The sequence below is a fragment of the Diplotaxodon limnothrissa genome, linkage group LG16, assembly GCF_057381915.1.
Source record: "Diplotaxodon limnothrissa isolate DT_005_m linkage group LG16, D_limnothrissa_male_GT1.1, whole genome shotgun sequence".
NCBI lineage: Eukaryota > Metazoa > Chordata > Actinopteri > Cichliformes > Cichlidae > Diplotaxodon > Diplotaxodon limnothrissa.
The window spans coordinates 22,025,428-22,047,584 of NC_140611.1; the positions used below are offsets into that span (position 1 = coordinate 22,025,428).

At 39.4% G+C, this 22,157-nt stretch overlaps 1 protein-coding gene across 1 annotated transcript; it reads left to right on the top strand.

The window, feature by feature from the left end:
- Positions 1-17,076: 17,076 nt before the first annotated feature.
- slitrk5b (SLIT and NTRK-like family, member 5b) lies at positions 17,077-19,677 on the top strand. Its single transcript, XM_085374175.1, has one exon. It carries the CDS (start codon positions 17,077-17,079, stop codon positions 19,675-19,677), a length of 2,601 nt encoding a protein of 866 aa, XP_085230301.1.
- Positions 19,678-22,157: the final 2,480 nt, after the last annotated feature.

Below are 22,157 nucleotides of genomic sequence, written 5' to 3' on the forward strand. Positions count from 1 at the left end.
TGACACCTCCTGTTGAGAAGCACTGTTATCGTAAATAAGGCATTTAAGAGAATATCCTCATCCACCTATCATCGTGTTTCACCCAGAGAGAGATCAGTCCGCTGGCATAAAACTATGAAAGGAAGCTGCCAGCAACCCCCTCCCTGTCTGAATGAGTAAAAGTAGGTTAACCATAACACTGTGCAAGTCTGGTAAATATCACAGCGAGCCAAACCTCTCAACCTCATAATGACAGCGTTTGTCTACATGAACTCTTACAGGCCACTTATCGTAGTGCCGTACGTTAACCTGTAAATCAGGTTGCTTAATTTTTTTTCCGTAAGGAACGAGATTTTCAATGCAAATCTGTGTGACCGCTAATACAGCTCACACAGTGGTGTATCAGCAGAGGTAAACACATGTTAAGCATCGGCGTTATTACAGGGGATCGCATTATTGTGGTGTCTGTGATTATGTGTAATCTATTTAGTCATGACACACACACACTTTCATTTACATGTAAACGTATTGATGGATGTTGTAATGCTTTTCATTTCCACTGGCAGCTGTTTGATGATAGAGTCTTGCGAAAGGCATTCATCAACTACAGTACAACTGTGAGACCCGCAAACTGGACATGAATGTCCTGTGGGGCTGTCGTTCCACAAGGAGAGTGTATTTATAGATGTGAAACGGATTCATCATGAATGCCCAGCTAAGGTAAACTGTGGCCCAGAACAGTCTATACTGTTTTAAGAAGTAATGCCAAATCTAATAATTTTGGCAGCTGCAGGAATGCATGACCTTACGCCGGGATAAAAATATGATTTGTTTAAAGGAGAGCATGACAAGGTGCCATGGCACTTGAGTGGATTAGTACAACCCCCTGGGAAATCATCCATTTTCAGCTCTTGCATGGGTTTGAATCTAATTGCATGCAATGCTATTATATATCTCTTCTCAATCCTGTTCAGGATCACTATACATTCTTAACAGCAAAATGATGAAGACAGATGAGATTTATGTAAAAGCTTGCAAGCCCTGAGATTCAATGGGTAATAAAGCCTTTTTTTCAGGAAAGGTTTCTCCTTATTTCATCTGATCTTTTTCTTATTAGTTTAACTATCAAATGAATGCATTGATTTCAAAGCACTGTAACATACAGAAAAGGCCACATGTTATCATTAAACATATCATATTAAATCATATTTCTTGTAACCTCTTGTAACCTCTTCAGAGCATTTCAAGGACAAAAGAAAATACAGGAATAAGCGTCAGAAGTTATAAAATGATTATTTATACATTTTAGACAAATGTGCATTTTAAAATGAATTTGTTCATTAGGCCTTCACTTGCTGTAACTTCCTGTGTAGTGATGGCTAACAAATCCAAATTATCAGCATAGTAATTACAATCATGTGATTGTGGCTGTTGCAAAATTGTCACTGGGCAAAACAAACACCACTCTGGCTTTTATAGAAGCAGGGTCAGAGCAGTTTATGTCAGTGATTTCCAACCGGAGATACAAGTACCCCGATGGGCAATTTTGCAGTTGCCAGGGGAATGAAAATATTAGCTTCACTAATTGAAAAAGAAAAGAAGAAAAAAACACTGAAATTACATTTAAATTCAATGACTGCAGTTGCTTAGCCATGACTTAACAATTACGACTTAAGTCATGAATCAGCAGTAGGAAAAAAACCCCAAAAGTAATGCTTATTTGAGTAAAATAGATAAGTAATGGTCAAAAAGTGAAAATAGGTAAAATAGATTAAAGCAAACCACAAGGGAACTATCTGAAACAGAAGGGCATAATCAGAGATCACTTGGAATTTGTACTAGGGAGCTGGCAGGTTAAAGACTGTTTAATGTCCAGCCTGACTGTGTCGGACATTTATGTTCACACACGGACTTCGGTCGCTTAAGGGGATTAAGTGCAGCGCTACTGTGACAATGAGCCAAACAGACACACTTCTGTATTATTTTGTCTGGCTTTAGGCATTGTAACGGTGAGACAAAAAAAGGGGGAGAAAAAAAACATCATGAGGTTATACTGGAAATTACAGCACTGAGATGTGTAATTATGGTCCAGCACACTGTGACAGAAACAAGTTATTAGACTTGTCAATTTGTTATTTTATACACTTTTTAGATTTGAAAGAAAGAAAGAAAGAAAGTAAGTAAGTAAGTAAGTAAGTAAGTAAGTAAGTAAGAAAGAAAGAAAGAAAGAAAGAAAGAAAGAAAGAAAGAAAGAAAGAAAGAAAGAAAGAAAGAATGGTTCTGGTTCTTTTTTATAATAAAACACTGTAATAAGACAAAGTTTGAGGAGTACCTGAGAGTAAATTGCTTTAACAAAAACAAATAATACATTGCAAATAAAAAGTCTTGGGTCACTAACATCCCCAGGCATGAATTTGAGAAACCGCAGAGAAACTATGCATGCAGACTTTGTACGGAAAGACATGCTGCATAATATAGAAAGGCTGAGGACAAAAACAGAAAAAAGAAGAATGTGAGGGTCAATTTGGAAAGAATCTGTGACCTCTGTGTTCATTCTACAATGATGATAATGGGCCATAATTAAAGTCAAAAACCTCAGAGCATGCATTGTGTCATATCTGCGCTGATTAGAGAGGTTAAGAAGGTCTCAAAGTTGACCTGAATCTTAAATTTGTCTCATTGGAGCACTTTATGGAAGCAATAAAACAGAACCAAAGCACACGTTGTCAGACAGCCAGGATCAATCTTTGGAACATCTTTAAACAGCAACGATACTCCCTCACTTTGTCATTTCAGGCAATAACTGGCAGCCCATTTGAATAAGTAAATGTTTGGATCAGTGGGAGGCTAGGATCGAAACTGTTTGTGTTGGAGTCAAAACACTGTTTGCAATATTGACCACAGAGCTGTGGCTACAGTAAGATCCAGCTCTGATGGTTCTGTTTTGTCCATCTAGTCGATCTTTTTTTTTCTTCCTGAAAACTGTAAAAGAAACGTTTTTAAGTTTTACAAATAGTTCTTTGTGCAATAATTGTTTTGTCAGATGTCCAAAGTCAGATCACGCGAGGTCTGTTGACTGTTTACCTAAAGCTTAGACAAAGCCAAAATCAGAGGCAGCTCATAAAATGAGTTGGATTCCCATTTCAGATGTGCATGCTTTAACTGCCATCGGCTGTAGGCTCCCCATTAGACTGTGACGCAATACCTCCTGTCCAATCCACTTTAATTCTAAATCTCATTGTGCTCTGTCTGCAACAAGGACACTGCAGACAGAAAAAAAAAATTCAAATTGCTCCAGATATTTTAACCTTGGTGATTAGGCGACCGACTCCTCAAGGTCACTAATGTTGCTCATAATAAAAAAGAGCGTTTTAATGAAATGAATCTATCAAAGCTTCACTAAGAAATGTGTGCAGTTCTTCAAACCGTGTACCCTTATCACCGAATCCTGGGCAGGATTTCATGCAATTTGTGAAAGCGAATGTGTTCTTTTCACTATTCCCATTCCTGAAAACTCCATGTGTGGATGAAAATCGCAGCCAAAGTGGAGTTTCATTCTGGCTCAGATGAGGTGAGGGAGCATTTGCATTCCCCTTGATTCCTTACTTCTTCCACCTGTTAGTGAGTGGAATGAAACATAACCATCCAGCATGATGTTTAAATATCAAAATCCACCAGTTCTGTGAGCCTTCCTGCTGCTCTAAACAAACAGGTTTTGTCACTGATTAAAGCCAAATCAAATGAGATTAATATATAAGTATATATGAATACATTTGTTTGAATTAGATTGAAATAGAAGGCCTCTTAGAGGGGTGGAAATTATTGCCATGGCAGAAGCAGCAAACCTGTTTCCAGGTTTTGATTGGTCGACATGCTACTGGAGAGCTCTGCTGGATATGCACCAGAGGTACAATAAATGAGAAACTGAACACATTTCGAGCTGCCTTGAACAAACTGAATGTTTATAAGGAGTTTCCCTTTGGGATTTAGTTCTTGCACCAGAGGGAGAAGTGATTGCGTGGGCTATCGTCATCTTTTTTTTCCCCCCCAATCCATTATAAAGACTCTTCCGTCATATGTGATCCTTTTCCTCCGTCATCTTGAGAAAGGAGATTAGAGCTGGATCTGAATACCATAGTGCACTATGTTGCTTTTTTTTCTTCTTTTTTTCTGTTTATAACCACCTCTCATTGACCTTGATGGAAACACTAGAGCAATTGTAACTTAAGGGGCGGAAAGATTGCTGAAATAGTCTAGCTAAAAGAAAAGTTGGCATGTAATGCAATGACAAAGGTCGGAAGTAGCATCTGAATAGAGGGTCATGTTGGAGTAAGGACACGTGGGGACAAAAAATCTCTTTCCTTTTCCCTTTTTAGGACAGTGCTTTTCTCAGGCTGAAGGAAATCAAAGGAAACACCATGAAGAACCTTGTATGGGAGCCTCACTACTGGCTTCAATACAGCATCTGACAGCCACTTTAAGAACTTTATCTTAAGGCAGTTTTGCATGGAGCGCAGAAGTCTCCCCCCTTTTCTAAGTGAGCCTTTGTTCTACTGGTCTCAACTCCACAATACATTTTCTCTTCCAGTCTCTTTTATCGCCTTTCTGAAACCTGTAATATCATAACTGCCTTTTTATTCTGCCCAACACTGTGCTAAATTTAGTCTTATACTTGCTACTAAGATTTGATCACCTCATCTTTTACCACTAAAATAAAACTATAATTATTTTGCTAGCTTTCAGCCACTTCTCCTTCCATCGATAGCACACTGATCACTTTAAGCTGTCGTCACCCTCCTGGGGCAGAAATTGAGAGGGAACTCGGCACAGTGCAGAGGCTAATTGCCCATTTCAGTGCAAAAAACCTCATATAATAATATTGCATCCTCTAACAAACTATGCAGTGCAGAATTATAGCGAATTTCAAGCTACAAAACGACTCCGCAAACTGGAGTGTGGTATATAAAAGAAAGGGAAACTATAAAACTATAGCTTACAGCGAAAAAATTAGTTCACAAGATATGGATCATTTATTGTTTCTAATAGTGTTTTATTAGATTTTTTTATTGCATCCACAAAAAAATGGGGAAATCACATATTTATGCAAGTGACAGACAGGAATGCAAAATAATGCACAAAACAAACCAGCACAACCTTGCTTATCACGATTTCGAAAGAGTAGCTGTAACACGCTGTAATTCCCACACAGTATACATGCATGATATGCAAAATTTCCATCAGATATTCCTCCGTGTTGCTGTGTGATGAATTAGCCCACACTTCATGCTGGATGTTTGCATTTCCTGCTCCATGTGGAAGAGAAGAAAAACAAGGAAACAAAGCAGAATAAATTATCTGTGATTTGAGAAAACTTCCAACTAAATTCCACTTTATGTATCTGTCATGCTTCATGTTGGAATTTTGGAGCTCTCTCACCCCCTACCACCCCAGTCAATTCAGCAGAGGATAACATCCAGAGGAAAGTGTTTTACATGAATGAGTTGCTGCTTCACAGACGGAGTAACTTATCATTTGAAAATTCATGCGAGTACAAAAATCATGACGAGTTATGCGGTTTGACACAGTATCAATCAGATTTTGTTTTGCAGACAGTGTCTTGTGCTTTCAAAGCTATTCTCAGTGGTCAAAAAGATTAAAGGCCTGGTCTACGAGTGCAACTACTGGGCATCGTTTTGCCAAGAATAGACTTCAAGCCTTCAGCATACACCACTCTAACCCTGACAGGGCATGGACATTTACTTCTGAGTGGGGCTCTGCGGTGACAGGCACCAGGTTGTTGGCGTCTTTTGTGATCTGTGTGTTGAAGGGCGTGGCTTTGTTCCAGGTTATCACGCGGATATTTGGTCACATTGGTATATATAGAGTTTTTAGGCTGAGCCATCATCTTAGGCTTCATGTCGTGTTCCTCAAATGCTGCTGAGACATTCTGGGCTAAGCGTGCAAATTTGGCGTGTGTCAAAGCAGCATTCACTTGAATGCCAAGACCCAAGGTTTTCGAGCAGAACAATGCATTGTAATGAGGAAAGGTTTATTTATCTCAACCGGTGGGTGGGAGTGATTTAAATGTCCTAACTCAACTGTGTACACTACACTGTTAATCAAAAGTTTTTTTAAGAAAGCGATGAGCTTCATTGAGACCACATCTCCAATAAGTGACCTTGGTCTGTCCAAACGATCTTTGTTGACAAAGCTGATACGACATTTTGAGTGTCTTGGGTTATTCTGTGAATGAGAGTTCAATCATCACATCATTAATGGGTTTGGAGTGGGGCCAGTCATTCATGACACTCTGCTTTATAGCTTTGCCAGAAATCTCTGTGCTGAAATGAGAAGGTTGTAGATATTTTCTATGGAGCTATTTCCTGACCAGAGGGTGCCTTTGATTAATGGCTTTTTCGCTGCGAAGCCATTTAGGTAATCCAAAAGAATAATCTTTCCATGTCTTTGAAACCTGAAACTGAGCACAATGACCAAGACTGGCTGTCTCCTCCTCACAAATTCCTGGGCTAATTAGTACTTATGTGTGTCAACCAAGATGTTTTAAGTGAATTGTTTTGTCCTTTTGCTCCAGCTTTGTGTTTCCATTTATTATTATTTTAAAGTAACTCAAGAGGTCTTTCTGTGCTGCAGCAACAATAGCCACATGTATGAATAGGTCCTGGATAAATAATGGCTCTAGAGAGGCTATTTTGCATGATTATATTTATTCAGCTCCGGTGGTCCCTTATCCAACAAAAGCAATTTACAGCCATATTGATCATAGGCTCTGTTTTATTAGTCAACAAAATCAGTTTTTATTAGCCTTGGATTTCTTTTGCTTAGGAGAGCTCCGTGTTGACTGATCTTGATTTGTGTGTACTCAAGTTATTGTTTTCTGTTTTTATTTCTTTAGAACTTCATGCCTTCCATCACTCTCCAGACTGTTGTAAAGCTTAATAAAAAAAAATCCCCTCCAAAATCCATCTCAGTAAGTAAATATAACTGCTTCCCTTCAAAGCCTGTTGAGTGCTTCTCTTGACTCACATTGACTGGGCATTGCCTAGGAGACTCAGCCTGCTCTCTACACCACAAGTGTTAACGCCAATTAAACCCCTGGCACCACCCTGTCATTCTCCACATTCTGTGACATATGAGTGATAACACAGACCCTTACCTACAGCTTTCATCTGACGCACATTAAATGGCACTAGACCCTTGCGTTTCCTGACATTTTGCAGAAATCGATTGCAATTTAATCAGTGTGAGCATGCTGCTATCAGCCACGCTTACACCAGCTGTTTTTTCGTGTTACCTGGGTCGAGTTCTCTGTGCTGGGAGAACAAAAAAGACCAAAAAAACCCAACAAGATTTACGGCAATTTCAAACTCCAACAACATGAAATTCTCATTAAATCAACCATAAAAAAAGATCAAGACAAGATCACAGCCTCCGAGTTGATAATAATAATCACAGATTTGATGTTCCTGTGAAAGCATATTTCCATTCAATTTGCACGCTATTAGATTTATTGTCTATTTTGAACACTCATTACTTCCCTTCTCCCTCCCCTTCTCTCTCCCTCTCTCCCCGCCTGTCTTGTTGTGTGTCTTCGTCTCTCCCTTTCTCTTCCCCTCTGGTGGTAAGTTCAATAATTATCCCATTACTCTTTGAAGTCTTTGTAAAATCCAAGGCTCCCAAACAATCCTTCAACATGTGAATACATGGTCCTTTTAAGTATTCGGGGTCCTACGAGGTAGCCGACAGCTGGAATGCTCCCGCTTTCAAATTCCAACAGGTCAAAATAAACCCCCAAAGAACGTGGCTTTAAAGAAGGAAATGTGTGGAACATGTCGCTTCTCGGAGCTTAACTCATACACTTCTTCTCTGAGCTAAGGTGTGCACCGAGACCGGATTTAAACTGCCAGAAATTATCTCTGAACTTAAAGCATTGTGTGCCAATTGAATCCTCATAACACCACCATTGCTTACTGGGGCGACCACGCAAACACTCACAGATGCCTCAAGGTAACTACATGCAAACTCTATAGAGCTCAGTTCTCAGATGAACAGACTGAGCTTTCCAAGAGAGCTTAGTACCATTTTCTTAATGACTTAATTGGGTGATAATATGTTAAAAATTTTAATTTGTCTCTATTTTAGGAAAACCTTGAGTTCCATTGCCGGCTGCAGATCCTCGCACATGTGCAAGCACGCACACACAGACGCGAGTTATTATCCACTCATCCTTTGAATTTGCAATTATGTATGCACAGAGTGTCACACAGAGAAATCAGGAAAAATGAATATACCGGCACATGTTCCTATTTCCACGTATATCCAGATGAAATATTGATTATTAATGGCAGCAAGAAACCTGGGCTATTAAGCAGAGTAACATTCCACAAACACACTTTCTCACTTTAATTGAGTAGAGACATTAATACGTCAGTGATGTACAAATGTCTGGGTCCTATCTGCCACTAGGTATTACTCTGGGTTACTGCCTAAGGCGATACAAATATGAGCTGAAAATGAAAGCAGCTCTATAACTGTTTGGATGGTGGATGGTCTGATAAACGTGATAGAAATACTCATGCAGTTCGTGTCGTCTCAGCCAGTGCTCTTCCCTGTTTTATTGCTAAATCCGCATGGGAGCAAGAGAGGTGATGGTCAACTGAATGATCATCGTTGGTGCGGAACATGGGACATCACACCAAGGAACAGCAACACATGTTGATACATGCATGCAAACGCATGCTCACAGTCTTAAATATACAGCAATGCACTATTAGACAGCATGCATGCAAACACATGCTGTGAGGTAATTATCATGTGTAAACAAATGAACGCCACACAATCTTTCCCATCGCTAAATGAATGCAAAAATGAGTGAAAGACATGCAACCCCATAACTTATTTAATACAGTGCAGTACAAGTTGGATGCTATCATGACTGCAAATGATCACGCAAAAGATGTGAGCAGAAGCTGTCATTAAAGGCACAATGTGTGTTACCGTGGCAACATCATAGAGACCGCCATCTTTTTAATGGCGTGGTTAGGAACAATCGACACTGCACCCAATCCCCATGTGAATTAAAGGCACATAGCTAAATAAAGCTCAAGTACCCCGCTGCCACACTTTTACAATCCACTGTTTGTCTCTTCTCTTTAGGGAATTCTGTAACAACCTGTTTCTGTGGGGGGAAAGTAGGCAAAGTGTCAACACTCCACAATCAACGTAGCTCCCTGTTAGCTGGGATTTAATTTTAAAATAATCACTGAACAAAAAGAAAAGAAAAAGAAAAAGCAAATGATGAAACTGGTAAATTTTGATTGTCACACTACTACTTGACGGTAATTGTTCGACACAATGATGTCTCTTTTCACTCCTTCACTGACTGATTTAACGCAATCACAAAGGTGACATCTTGTTTCCCTCATTTGCAGTTTCATGCAGTGTCCTTACTCTAGCTTGGTTAAATGTCTGAGTCTAACTCTTCACACTTTGCCATTTTGTACCACAATGACCTCTCTGGCCAAAGTAATTACCTCAGCTCTTGAGTCGTCCAAGTCATAGATAAAGCCCCACAGTGATATTTCTGCATCAGATTAGCAGATTGGCTTTTGCAGGCTTCTGTGACTTACAGAACAGTTGTTCATTCTAGACTAACGTGGTGCTTTCTGCTTGTTTGTTTATTCATTAACATTTGATCTGTCAGCTGAAGAAGAGTTGTCTTTGGTTTACAGCAGTCTTGTCAGCATGAGCAACCGAGATCAGATGAATGTAGTATTTAATTAAGACGTGGGTAGGAAGCCTTCCTGGTATCTGCGTACATACAGACACCACACAGCAATTGACCTTAGTGAACATGTCAAGACTTTATCTTGCTCCCATCAGCTCCCAGCAGGAGTTGTGAAGACAGTGAATAGCTTTGCTGCAAGGCAGCTTTTTCATTTCCACAAACAGAGGATTTTTTAAGTGTTTGTTTTCGATGTTATTTTTCAGTCAAGTGAGGCAACATTATTTTATGCTTCTTGTCATAGTGTTTCCAAATTTCCTAAATGCTAATTAGTGTGAGTCATGTTTTTTTTTTCCTGCACAGTCAAATTATCTTTCGCCATGCCTTACTTCAAAATATGTGTGGCAGACTGAAATTAAATGAAATGCATGAAGTTATTTTTAAAAAATGAAAATCAAATTAAGAGTATTTCCACAAGCTTTGCTGCTAATATCTGTCAGATTGAAAGGAAGGAATCACTGCAAACGCTAACTGCATTGTGCTCTTATTGATCAGTCAGTAACCATCACTCTAAAAAGCAAATCAAAATATCAAGACATGCATTTAAACATTTAATGCCATGGCAGTTTCTGAGCTCCCTCCGTCTGCACTCAATTAATTTTGATATTGCCGTTGTCTTTCATATTCATCAAAACTTGTTTTATCATTGGTGTCACACATATTTAATGTTTATAGCAAAGAACAACAAAGGAAGCGCGAAACAGTTCTTTCCTAAGCCAACAGTGACACCTTGAGGCTTTTCATAAAACTACAGCTGGTTTTAGATTGATCGGTTTAGATGGATTGAGGATTATCTCTCATAGTATGATAACATAAACACTCAAATGAAGAGCAATATTTGATGGGAGTAAGAGCATGGTTGCAAGCAAGAAGCAGAAATCAAAATGTAACAAATCAAGAAAAATAAAATAGCTGGTTGGACACAATTAACACAAAAATCCTAAAATCTTAAAATTGTTCCTATAAATTAAACAGTGTAATGAGGGATATTATAGCTTTTCTCTTCTGAACCAAGACAGTAAAATTAATTATCTGTTTGATCTCAATTGCTCCCATTGAGCCTGACATTACTTCAGACAAGGACACAAGTGACAAATAAAAGGTCAAATCCGAGCTCTTGAACAACACTCAGGGGATTTCATGGTTTTGTTATGCTGTTTTGGGTATTTCAACTTGGATCCACTTAACTCCTTAAAGGTGGCACTTGGTAACATATTATCATGCACAGTAAGAGTGAAACAGCATACTTCTTTACATTACAGTAATCTGCATTTCATACCATTCTCATACATAATCATTACACAGCAGCACGGGATGAACCCCTCTGCACTGATGTGTCTTTTCTGTAGCTGATGTTGCAAATGTTATGAAATGAACTATGAACCAGTATAAAAATAACAAACACACGACATGCACAAACTAAAAGCACTTGATGTGTGCATTGTTGCCTGTGAGGCTCCCAGTCATACGTTGGTTCCTTAAAACTTTATGACCCACTGCTTCAGACACAAGGGTCACCGCAAATCAATACAAAGCTGAGTCCTTTATCCTGTGAAGAAATATTCCTACCCTGGTGTATATGCTCTGTTCAAGGATGACACTGTCCCCCACACAGAGAGAGCAGAGTGGTGCTCTGAACAGTTTGATGAATATGAAAAAAAGGATGGAAATCATATGGTACTGACTTCACACTCATCGCATTTGTTAGATGATGCTTTTGGACATAGTTGAATATTTCCTTTGATGGGTTTTTTTTTTTGTATGTTTGTTTGTTTGTTTTTTCCCTAGTCAACTATCAATTGTAGAGCTAGATTATGAGAATGCAATAACAGCAATGACGTTAGCGCATTTTAGAGAACTGGGAGGGTAATAAACGAGGCTGTGTCACTGCATGATTCTGCTAACATATATGGATGTGTATGAATTGCAGTGTCATTAATCAGCAGGAAAGATCCATGGTTTGTTGAGCTATTTATATGCCGCCTCTTATTATTTCAACTGCACTTCTCAAATTTGACCAAGAGGTGGGGCTATAGCAGCTAGAAAAGAAAAAAAAAATAATATTTTGGTCCTGATTTTGTTTCTAGTCATGATCAGCAGTATCTATGCTGATATTCGTGGAAAGTCACTAGAGCATTTCCAAGCTGCAGCTTATTCTTTCTTTCCCCCTATGATTTCATCAGTGGGGCCTTAAACTCAGTGATGAGCCCCACTGAGGGCTTAAATGGGTATACTTATTTAGAATCAATATTCAGCTACCAACAGACCATTGATGCAAAAAGGTTAGATGCAACTGCTGACATATTTTGACTTTAAAAAGCATAGAGTGAGTCCAGAAAAAACAAATGCGATGAAATAAAAGAAGGAGTAGAATATGCGGTAGATGAAAAATGAAAAGATAAAAAGAAAAACCATCATTAAGATTTTTACAATTTCAATTTTTATAAACATCATATGACGGATGTGTGCTAAAACAAAATAGTCAATAAAGTAAATCTAAGGATATAGTACATTAGAGCGGATATCGTGGATGGTAATAAAAAGATCATTAGATCATTAGAGCAAATGCGGTAATTATGTAAATTGTTTAGAACAGTGGGGATGAAAAATGTGGTATAGTATGCCTTTTATAAATGGAGCTGCCTGCCACATACGCAGCTGCCCTGGGTGCCTTGGGAACCATGTAGAAGGTTAGAGGTGTCATCCATGATGGCTGATAATGTGGCCAACATTCTCAGCCCACCCCCACCCCACCTCAAGAGAGATCAGAGATACCCTCGGAGGCATGTACACAGACTGCCTGTTGTTAAGAGTGCTTGTAGCCAGAGATGTTTTTTCATGCCCCTACAAACACGCTCACATTTTCTGCTCCAATCTGTCCTTAGTCTGTCTTCCTCCTGTACTAATTATTACTCCCATTGTCTCCGTCATTTAGTTGATCATTTAGTTCATTATCTACTTGGTGATGCAGCATGTCAGGCTGTTTGCGACATCATCATCTTGAAGTCTGAATTTTCTTGTGAAGTGTTTAAGGTGGCCTCTCAAAGTTCCATTTGTCCAGCTCTTTCCCAGCAAGCCCTCCAACCTGAACAGCCGTATAGGTAATTTGTCCCTATCCTCATTGACTAAATTGCTTGTGGAGTTGCAAGTGATTAACATGTCAGGTCTCCTGTAAGTATATTGCTTTACTCCATAAATAACTAACAAGCCCTTTTTGTTGCATTCTATATCCCTGCTGGCACAGCATGCCTGGGAAAGGTATACTACACTATAATTACTTCACAGGTTCTCAAGAATATCATTATTGTTAACCTTATTTCTCCCTAATTTCATTTAAATTTACAAGTGGAATACGCTATTGCTATCCAACTTACACTCATTGGCTGCTTCTTTAGGTAAGTAACTAATATTTATTTATAAGGAACCTTTCACAGACAAGCGGACACAAATGGAGACACAAAATAAAGTAAAATAAATAAATATAATCAAGTCATCCATACTATACAAAAACAAGTTAATATAAAGAATAAATTAAAGTCAGTAAACATATTTTAAAAAAGCCTAGCTAACCAAAAAAGTTTTTAACTTTTTTTTTTAGTCAGCAAAGTCAGCTGAACATAACAGAAGTGGAACATTATTCCAGAGTCTTAGTGCAACAGAATAAAAAGCTCTGTCCCCCCAGTTTTCAGTCTCGTACATGGGACAATCGGCAGACTCTGAGCCTGTTATTGAAGGGTACTAGCAGAAACGTGTTTGGTAAGAAGTTAGAACAGTCTGGAGCCTGGCTACTTGAGAATTTTAAAGGAACTCTAAAATCTGTAATTCACATTTTTAATACTTATTGGACCTCAATTTGCCCTCAGAGCTGCTTTAATTCTTTCTGACATAGTTGAACAAGGTGCTGGAAATATTCCTCATTTTGTCCAAGTTGACATGATAGCATGAATCAGTTGCTGCAGATTTTTCAGCTGCACATCCATGATCCCAATCTCCTGTTTCAGCACATCTCAAAGGTGCTGTTTTGGACTGAGATCATTGTCGTGCTCAAGAAATGAGTCTGATAAGATTTAAGGTTTTGGGTTCTTAGCTGACAAGAGTGGACTGCTACTGTAACCCATCTGTTACACTGTTGTATTGCTCTTCTGCATAACTTACTGTTGCCCTCCGATCAGTTCAAAGCAGTCCACTCAATCTCTTATTGCCAAATTTAAAAAAAAACACACACACACACAAAAAAAAACAAGGACTTTTTGATCAGAGAACTGCTTCCCACTTGAAATTTTTCATTTTGCGAACCTTTCTCTGTAAACCCTCAACATGGAAAATCCCAGTACAGTAGATCAGCAGTTTCTGAAATGCTCAAACCAGCCCATCTGGATCCAAAAATCATGCTAATTTCAAAGTCACTTAAATCACCTTCTTTCCCTATATTCTGATGCTCAGTTTGAACTTGTTTGCCTTGATCTGCTATACTTGCATAACAATCCTGAAAAAAAGTCAGTGTTGTTTAGCTGTTTGTAATGTAACGTCCCTTCTGTTGTAACAAAGGCCTGTCAGAGTCCTGACAGAAATGCTTCTGCCAGACAAAGGCAGAACATTTCACTGGGATACCGAATGTTCTTGTATGCTCCAGCTGGACACAGATGACAAAGTATGGTGCTCCATCTGTAAGGAACATACATCAGAAGCACTACCCATCATGCTCTGTGGCACGGCGCCAACTCTGTTTGTGTATTTCTGACCTTGGAGCACATACACATTGTTAGTCATCATCCTTTTCTTCCAGTTATTTGTAATGCTGATTCTCTGTGTATGTGCATGTGTGTGTGTGTGTGCCTGTGTGTGTGTGCCTGTGTGTGTGCGTGTGTGTTTGGAGGGGGAGAGGGTGCAAGGGGAGAACACTGTTTTCTGCTCCCAGTTGGTGAAGATTATGTTCAGTGTCATGGAAGACTTGGAGAGATATTAAATGAGCCTCATATCATGTGGTGTGTGTGCCTCGTGCTCCCTCTACACATTGTGACCATGGACAGAAATTAATTATCATAGTGCAAGGAGTGTAAACATATGCGTGAACATAAACAAAATGCAAATACACAAAGTCACATTCATTTGAAAGTATATTGAATATATGGCTTTTTTAGTGTAATATGATGTAAGTCAGCTGCACAATACATCAATTAACATAAATGCTAATTTATTCAGAAATAGTGGTATAATGATGGGGTTTAGCTAATGCTGAGGGCCTAGCCTCGGATAAGGAGAAAACCTCTGAAGGGATAGGAAACAGACGCACAAATGAATTGCACGAACACTGAATGCAGCCTTCATACTCTTTAATATGAGCCACAGGCACTGTCCCTGATGTGCCTGCTCTCCTCCCATGTGAGCAAGAGCCAAGTGGGGAGGATGATGGATATAGCTCCATGAGGATACAGCAGTATGCAATGATAGTTGACATGTTTCCACATGAATGGCACTGCATCAGGTTGAGAAGGCCATGACAGGTCTTTTTCTTTATCCTGTGCATTATCTCTAAACTAACATGAAATTTTGCACGCACCATGTGCCACCAGTTCAGATGCTACATCTGATAAATTAAAATGAGAGAAATGAATAATTCACTCTTAATTATAGCGGTGTGAGAACTCGTTCCAGAACTGTTTGGTTTTCATTAAAGCTAGGTGAAAACACAGTCAGTGAGGACAATGACTCATGCTCTGTGTGACTCATAGTTTGCCATTCAGCTTTCACCAAACAGAGTAAGTATCACATCAAATTTAAGAATAATTTAAGAATCATGATATATTTTTTAATTTTCAAGCTCTCTACTGGCAGGTGTGGGATCATAGTTACATATCCCAAAAGTGGCAAAGTCCCAGTGTGTTCATGCAGTGATGGCCAATGGCATGGTTTTTATTAAGACTGCTCTGCACAGATCACATAAGCACTTCATTGGTGTTTCAAAGAGCTGAAATGGGATTACTGTGATAGTTCATTCATGCTGTGACCTGAATTTTGCCAAAATATTTTAAAGCATAAAAATCTAACAGCCCCGTACCTCTCACTGACAGAAGTGATATGGACAGAAAGCTGATCAGTCGAGCACTTTGCAAGACACCCTGTGTCTTCATCAACCGCGTCTCCGGGTGTGATGTCCAAATATAGCAGCTGGGACGTCAGAGGGAAAACTAACACAGTGTTTTTGGAAAGCCACCTGCCATTATGGGATTGACAGATTATGAAAAGCTGATGTAACTTGGCATCCCGGTGAGGGTTTTGTTCTGAGCATGAATAACAAAAAAACGGTTTGAACACGGGGCCACGCCTAGCGCGGTGACATCGTTTGTTTTATATATTTAGATTTTTTTCTTTATTTTTTTTTCTTTGGAACATCTTTTAGGTCAACATCTTTTGGGGGCTGTATCTCGGTATAATGCTCCAGTGAGCTGATTCCTTGTGCATGAAATGACTTGACATCCTCCCGACCACCGAGTGCGACTCAGTGCGCGTGTGCCTGAGCGTCCACGGAGGGAGAGAGAGAGGGAGGGGGAGAGAGAGAATAAGCAACTTTGTGACCAAGCATAGCTGTGTCTACAGGAACAGCGTGGGTCGGGGAAAAAAATCATTTGACAGTTATGGTTGATCAGCGTTTCTTTCATCCCGCATTAGTGACGACGAACGTGCTCGCGTACAATACGTTTCCTATTTCGTTTTGACGGATTAAAAATAAAAGACGCGCCGAAATACCCAGCGAGCCTACATCTTCATCAATGTGCGCGAGGTATGTATTTCCTACCAAGAGTTACACAGAAATTATGAAGGCTATCTTATCTCAGGCAAGGCGCTGTCATACAGAATTTCTGCTAATCTTCTGTAATTTGCAAAGCTTTGCATTTAAATCGGCAGCCTATTTAACAGCACTTCAGGTCTTAACAAGCAAGTATGATATGGGTTCCCCCCTCGCAGTGGATTTAGACTATTGTTTGTGCTTATGTCTTCCTTTGACCTTGCTTTTTTGTTGTTTGACATAGCTTGAAGGAGTTTCTTTCTTTCCTTCTTTTTTTCCTCTTTTCTTTTTCTTTTTTTCTTTAGCCGTTTTAAATCAGCAGGCACAAAGACAGAAGTTACCTCTGGGTAACAGCAATCAAAGCTTTGACTCATGCCGACTAGAGCTCTCTGGTTTAGAAGTTGCTTTCATCGCAGCCCGCCTGTTTTACATCATCCTGTCTTTTATTTCTAGATGACATTGAGGATACCTTAGCAGGACTGTGAGCTTGGCCGTCATTTGCAGGAAAATGCATCTTTGGATTCCATATGTTTTGCTGAGTGCAACGTCAGTGTGCACTGTTGAGATGTTGAGCCATTATGGAGAAATATGTCAAGGACTATGTGCCTGTGAGGAGAGAGAAGGGGTGCTTACAGTGAGCTGTGAAAACAGAGGAATTGAAAGTCTCTCAGACATAAGCCCAGTGTACTTCTCCCAGTATCATCTGCTGCTTACTGGAAATCTTTTGAAAAAGCTATCCACCAATGATTTCGCTGAGTACAAAGGACTTACAATATTACATCTGGGAAATAATGAAATATCTGATCTTGAAGCAGGAGCTTTTAATGGACTGCAGGAATTAAAACGATTACATCTCAACAATAACAAAATTGATGCCTTGAAGGAAGAGTTTTTCTTTGGCCTTGATAGTCTGGAATATCTACAACTTGATTATAATTATATCACTCATATTGTGTCAAATGCCTTCAGCAGACTTCGACATTTGGAGGTCCTGATTCTAAATGACAATTTAATATCTGCCCTGCCCGTAAACATTTTCACGCATGTACCATTGACCCACTTAGACTTAAGGGGAAATCAGCTCAAAGTACTTCCCTACACAGGTCTGCTGGAGCACATGAACAGTGTTGTGGAGTTGCAGCTAGAGGAGAATCCGTGGAACTGTTCCTGTGAGTTGATTGCTCTTAAAACCTGGCTCGAGAGCATATCATACACAGCTTTAGTTGGGGATGTTGTCTGTGAGTTCCCTTTTCGGCTTCACGGGAGAGACCTTGATGAAGTTTCAAAACAAGAGTTGTGCCCGAGGAGAGCCATTGCTGAATATGAGATGCCACCCCTGCCGCATTTGAGCACCGATGCATACTATAGAACCACGCCAGCTCTTACAGCCTCCTTCGCTTCATCTGGGTTCGCACGGTCCTCATCAAGACCCACTAAGGGACCTCGACCGTCAGCCAAATTAAAATCAAGACCCACAGCTCGCATTTCGTCCAATAAACCACAAAATTATGGCCAAATTATTTCATATCAGACCAAATCCCCTGTGCCTTTAGATTGCCCAACAGCCTGCACATGCAATCTTCAAATTTCAGACCTTGGCCTGAACGTGAACTGTCAGGAGCGAAAGATCGAGCAGATCTCCGACTTAAATCCCAAACCTTACAATCCCAAAAAGATGTATTACACTGGGAATTACATCACTGTGGTTCGCAGATCAGACTTTATTGATGCAACTGGATTAGACTTGCTTCATCTTGGTAACAATCGAATAGCCCAAGTACATGACAGAGCTTTTGCTGATTTGGCAAATCTTAGAAGACTATACCTTAATGGTAATTTAATAGATCATCTTCCAGCTGATATATTTTATGGATTAGATAGCCTGCAGTTCTTGTATTTAGAATATAATGTAATTAAAGAGGTTACATCTGACACCTTTCAGCATGTACCTAAGCTTCAGCTTTTATTTCTAAACAATAACCTACTGAAAACTTTACCAGAGGGAACGTTTACTGGCCTGACGTTAGCCAGACTAAATCTTCGCAACAACCATCTTCGATATCTGCCAGTCAGGGGTGTGCTAGATCAGCTTACAGCACTGGTACAAGTTGATTTGTTTGAGAATCCCTGGGATTGCTCATGTAGCATACTGGAATTGAAGATGTGGCTGGAGCAGCTCAGCACGGGCACAGTTGTAAACAATGTCATCTGTGGATCTCCTAAGAAACTAGCTGGAGAGGATATGAGATACATTAAGACGACTAATTTCTGCCCTAATAACTCTGATATACTTGCCTCCATGATTCCACCGTCTGAAGAATCTTTTCCTGGAAGCACTATCACCATAGAAACATCCTTGGGCTCTGACACTCAGTACAGCACCATTCCTTTATCTGTGATGATTCTTGCCCTTCTCCTCATGTTCATTATGTCTGTGTTTGTGGCTGCAGGGCTGTTTGTGGCAATGAAAAAGAGACGTCAAAAGAGTCAAAATGAGCAGAATAACTCAATGAATGCTTGCATTAGCTCTCTCAACATGGAATATGGCCTTTACAAAAAAGGATCCATCCCCAAAGTCAGGACCTCCAGCGGACATGTGTACGAGTACATCCCACCTCCTACAGAATCTTCATGCAGAACCACTGCTCACACCCCAGCGGACAATAAATCAGTGGACGGATTTAGAGACTTTGATGAGTTGAGTGGCGCTTTTCTGGGTAACTCGGATGAAGAGCCAGCCAGTAATGTAATAAGCTCAGAATACAGTGCCACCACTCCAGAGCCTCTTAACAAGCCCTCCACCCCTCACCAAAATGACCCGTGCTTCTACAGGGATGTGCTTGAGCCTGACAAGCACGCACGCTACAGCAATACATTGCCATGCAGACATACAGCACATTCATCAAATCAGTATGCCACAGACTTTGATGCGAGGCATCAGTATGTTCCCCCTGAAAGAATACAACAGACAATACTGTATTGTACTTCGCCAAGTACTGTTTATGTGGAGCCGAACAGGAGTGAGTACTGGGAACTGAAAGCAAAGCTTCACATTGACCCAGATTACCTGGAGGTTCTTGAAAAACGAACTACATTCACACAGTTTTAAGAGACTTGGACGGATTTCTGTGATGTATCTATTTTAATCAGGAGTCGTAACATGTCCTAAAAAATAGGCATAATTATTTTCTCAACTTTAGTACAGTGCATTGGGAGTTACAGCGTGCACTTCTCGGAGTCATGCCTAACAGAAGTGAGCAAGAAAAGACAACACGCTTCATTTTAAATGATCACTTAACACTTTATCCCTGTTTTGTTTAACAGTTTGGTTTAATTTTAAAAATATAAAGAAGAAAGCACAGATTCAGGGCTCATATGACTCATCTCTATCCTGGAGCTGTATCATTGACTGAGCTTTAACTCCCAAATTAGCTTCATTTTATGAGTGCTAATGAACCGTGCAGACGACATGTACTTGTCCCAAAATAAACCAGGTTTTTTGTCACAGATACATGTATTGCTGCCAGTTCTGCCTTTTCAAATTTATTCAAAATGAAACACGTGCATAGGACTAAAACAAATTTGTCCTGCAAATAGATTTATAGCCATGAAGTTGACCTTTTAGGTAGACAAAAGTCACTTAAGCACTGAGCCAGACCCATTTAGCTATGCAGTCCTCGAGGAGTCACAGCTCGGAGGTGATAATATTTAATGCATTAGATCATGGAATAAATTCTAAAGTAATGTTTCAAACCACAGATTATGAGACTCATAAATCGCAGCTCACTTGTTGGGAGGTTCTAAAGAGAATAATCACAATAATTCATATCCTACAAATGTATTGAACTGAACCAGTACAGTGAAATCCCTCAAAGACTACCTATCTCCAGCCTGACAGCACTAAGTGATTATGATCATGAAAGCATGTTGGGCTGGAGTTAAATTTAATGCATTGTAATTGTGCTCAAAAATGTTGTAACTAAAACATTATACTCATAACTGTATTCAGGTGTATTGTAAAGGAAAGAAAATGAGCTTTAACTGCCAATGTTTGTCATGTGTTACAAATGTGTGCAAACAGTGTGTCTGGCATTTTACATAAACACACGCTTACACCTTCATCTGTTACGTACGTGTACCACTACCAAAGCAGTCCACAAAGAATAACATATAGTTTACATCAAAACACAGTCCTGTGAAATATTGAACCTATAATAACTCTTTACTGTAATTGTCAGAATGTGTCTACTGTAGTATCCCAGTTACAACACATTTGAGTGAATTTACAATACAATGAGATATATCTGCAAAGTATTCTATCTGAAACTCAGTTCAGATTTTTCAGTGTTTTGGCCTTAGGCTCATACATTATAAACATTTGAGTAACTTCAAATTCTTATGCAAACAAATACGGTTATCGAGCTTTTTGTCAGTTATTTGGTTTATTATGTTTTATTTTATATAAAAAAAGAATGCACTATGACTTTTACAGGTCAAAAATGATGTCACTTTCTGAAATGCACAATGTAGTAGTGTGCATATAGCCATAGAAATAGATTTAATAATTTCATACATAAAGATTACATCTGTCAAAAACTCTTGCACTGCACTATGCATAGATATGGATTATCCTTAGACAATCTCTGCAAACCTGCCCACTGCTCACCCCTCCGTCACCAAAAGCATCCATAAACACAAAATTTAATAATACTATCACATCCCATAACTCCTCATTTGGAATTCAGCACACATGAATATTCAGAGGTACTTTTGTGCCACATTTTGGATAATTCATTTATTCGCAAAAGTAATATATTTTTAATTACATGTGTTTTTAGGGGAATACTGAGTGGATTTGCTTGGCATTGTTTGTCTCATTTGTTCGGTTCGGGGTCGCAAGAAATTAGACAGTTTTTCTGCAATTAGCAGTCTCTGCTTGTCTCTTTCTTAGGGAGGGATTGATGGTTAGTGTAACAACTGTGTAAAAATCTGCAAGTGCTTTAGCATTATTAGACTGAAAATCACAACAAATGAATGCAGCGATTGAATGGATAAAATGCATAAAATTTTGAATGCTCTAAAGGAAGCTAAACACATCGTGTAGGCATAACGCCACCTAACCAGTTTCTGGGTCAATAGCGAATGCCTAGAAATGTGACTTTCCCTGCAAACATGCAGCAAATTCACATCATATGCAGTATTATGCACTGAACCTGACATTTTAATTCAGCTAATTACAGGACATGGTGTTTCTGGACCTGGTCTGCATGTCACCAAATATTACACTGCAGTATTAGTCATGCTGTTTACCATGCTGTTTACAGTCTGGGTTTGTTGCCTTTCACGTGTTCAATCATTTTGTGATTCTTTTGTCACCTGACCTGTCTCTGTGCTTTAGAAATTCAGCAGAACAAATGAACTGAAGTCTGCACAGAAAATAAAAAAGCATGTACCTACACAGCAGGTTTGTTTTTAAAGACTACATTGCTGTGAGTCAGTGTTGAAAACAATGTAAAACTGCAGACATGCACAGACTGATCCACAAAAAATGTTTGTGTTGTGAACAGTGGCTGGCATTTAATTGATTGT

Bases quoted from the DNA above. Each gene is read 5' to 3' on its own strand.
- slitrk5b (XM_085374175.1), top strand. From the start codon at position 17,077: ATGCATCTTTGGATTCCATATGTTTTGCTGAGTGCAACGTCAGTGTGC.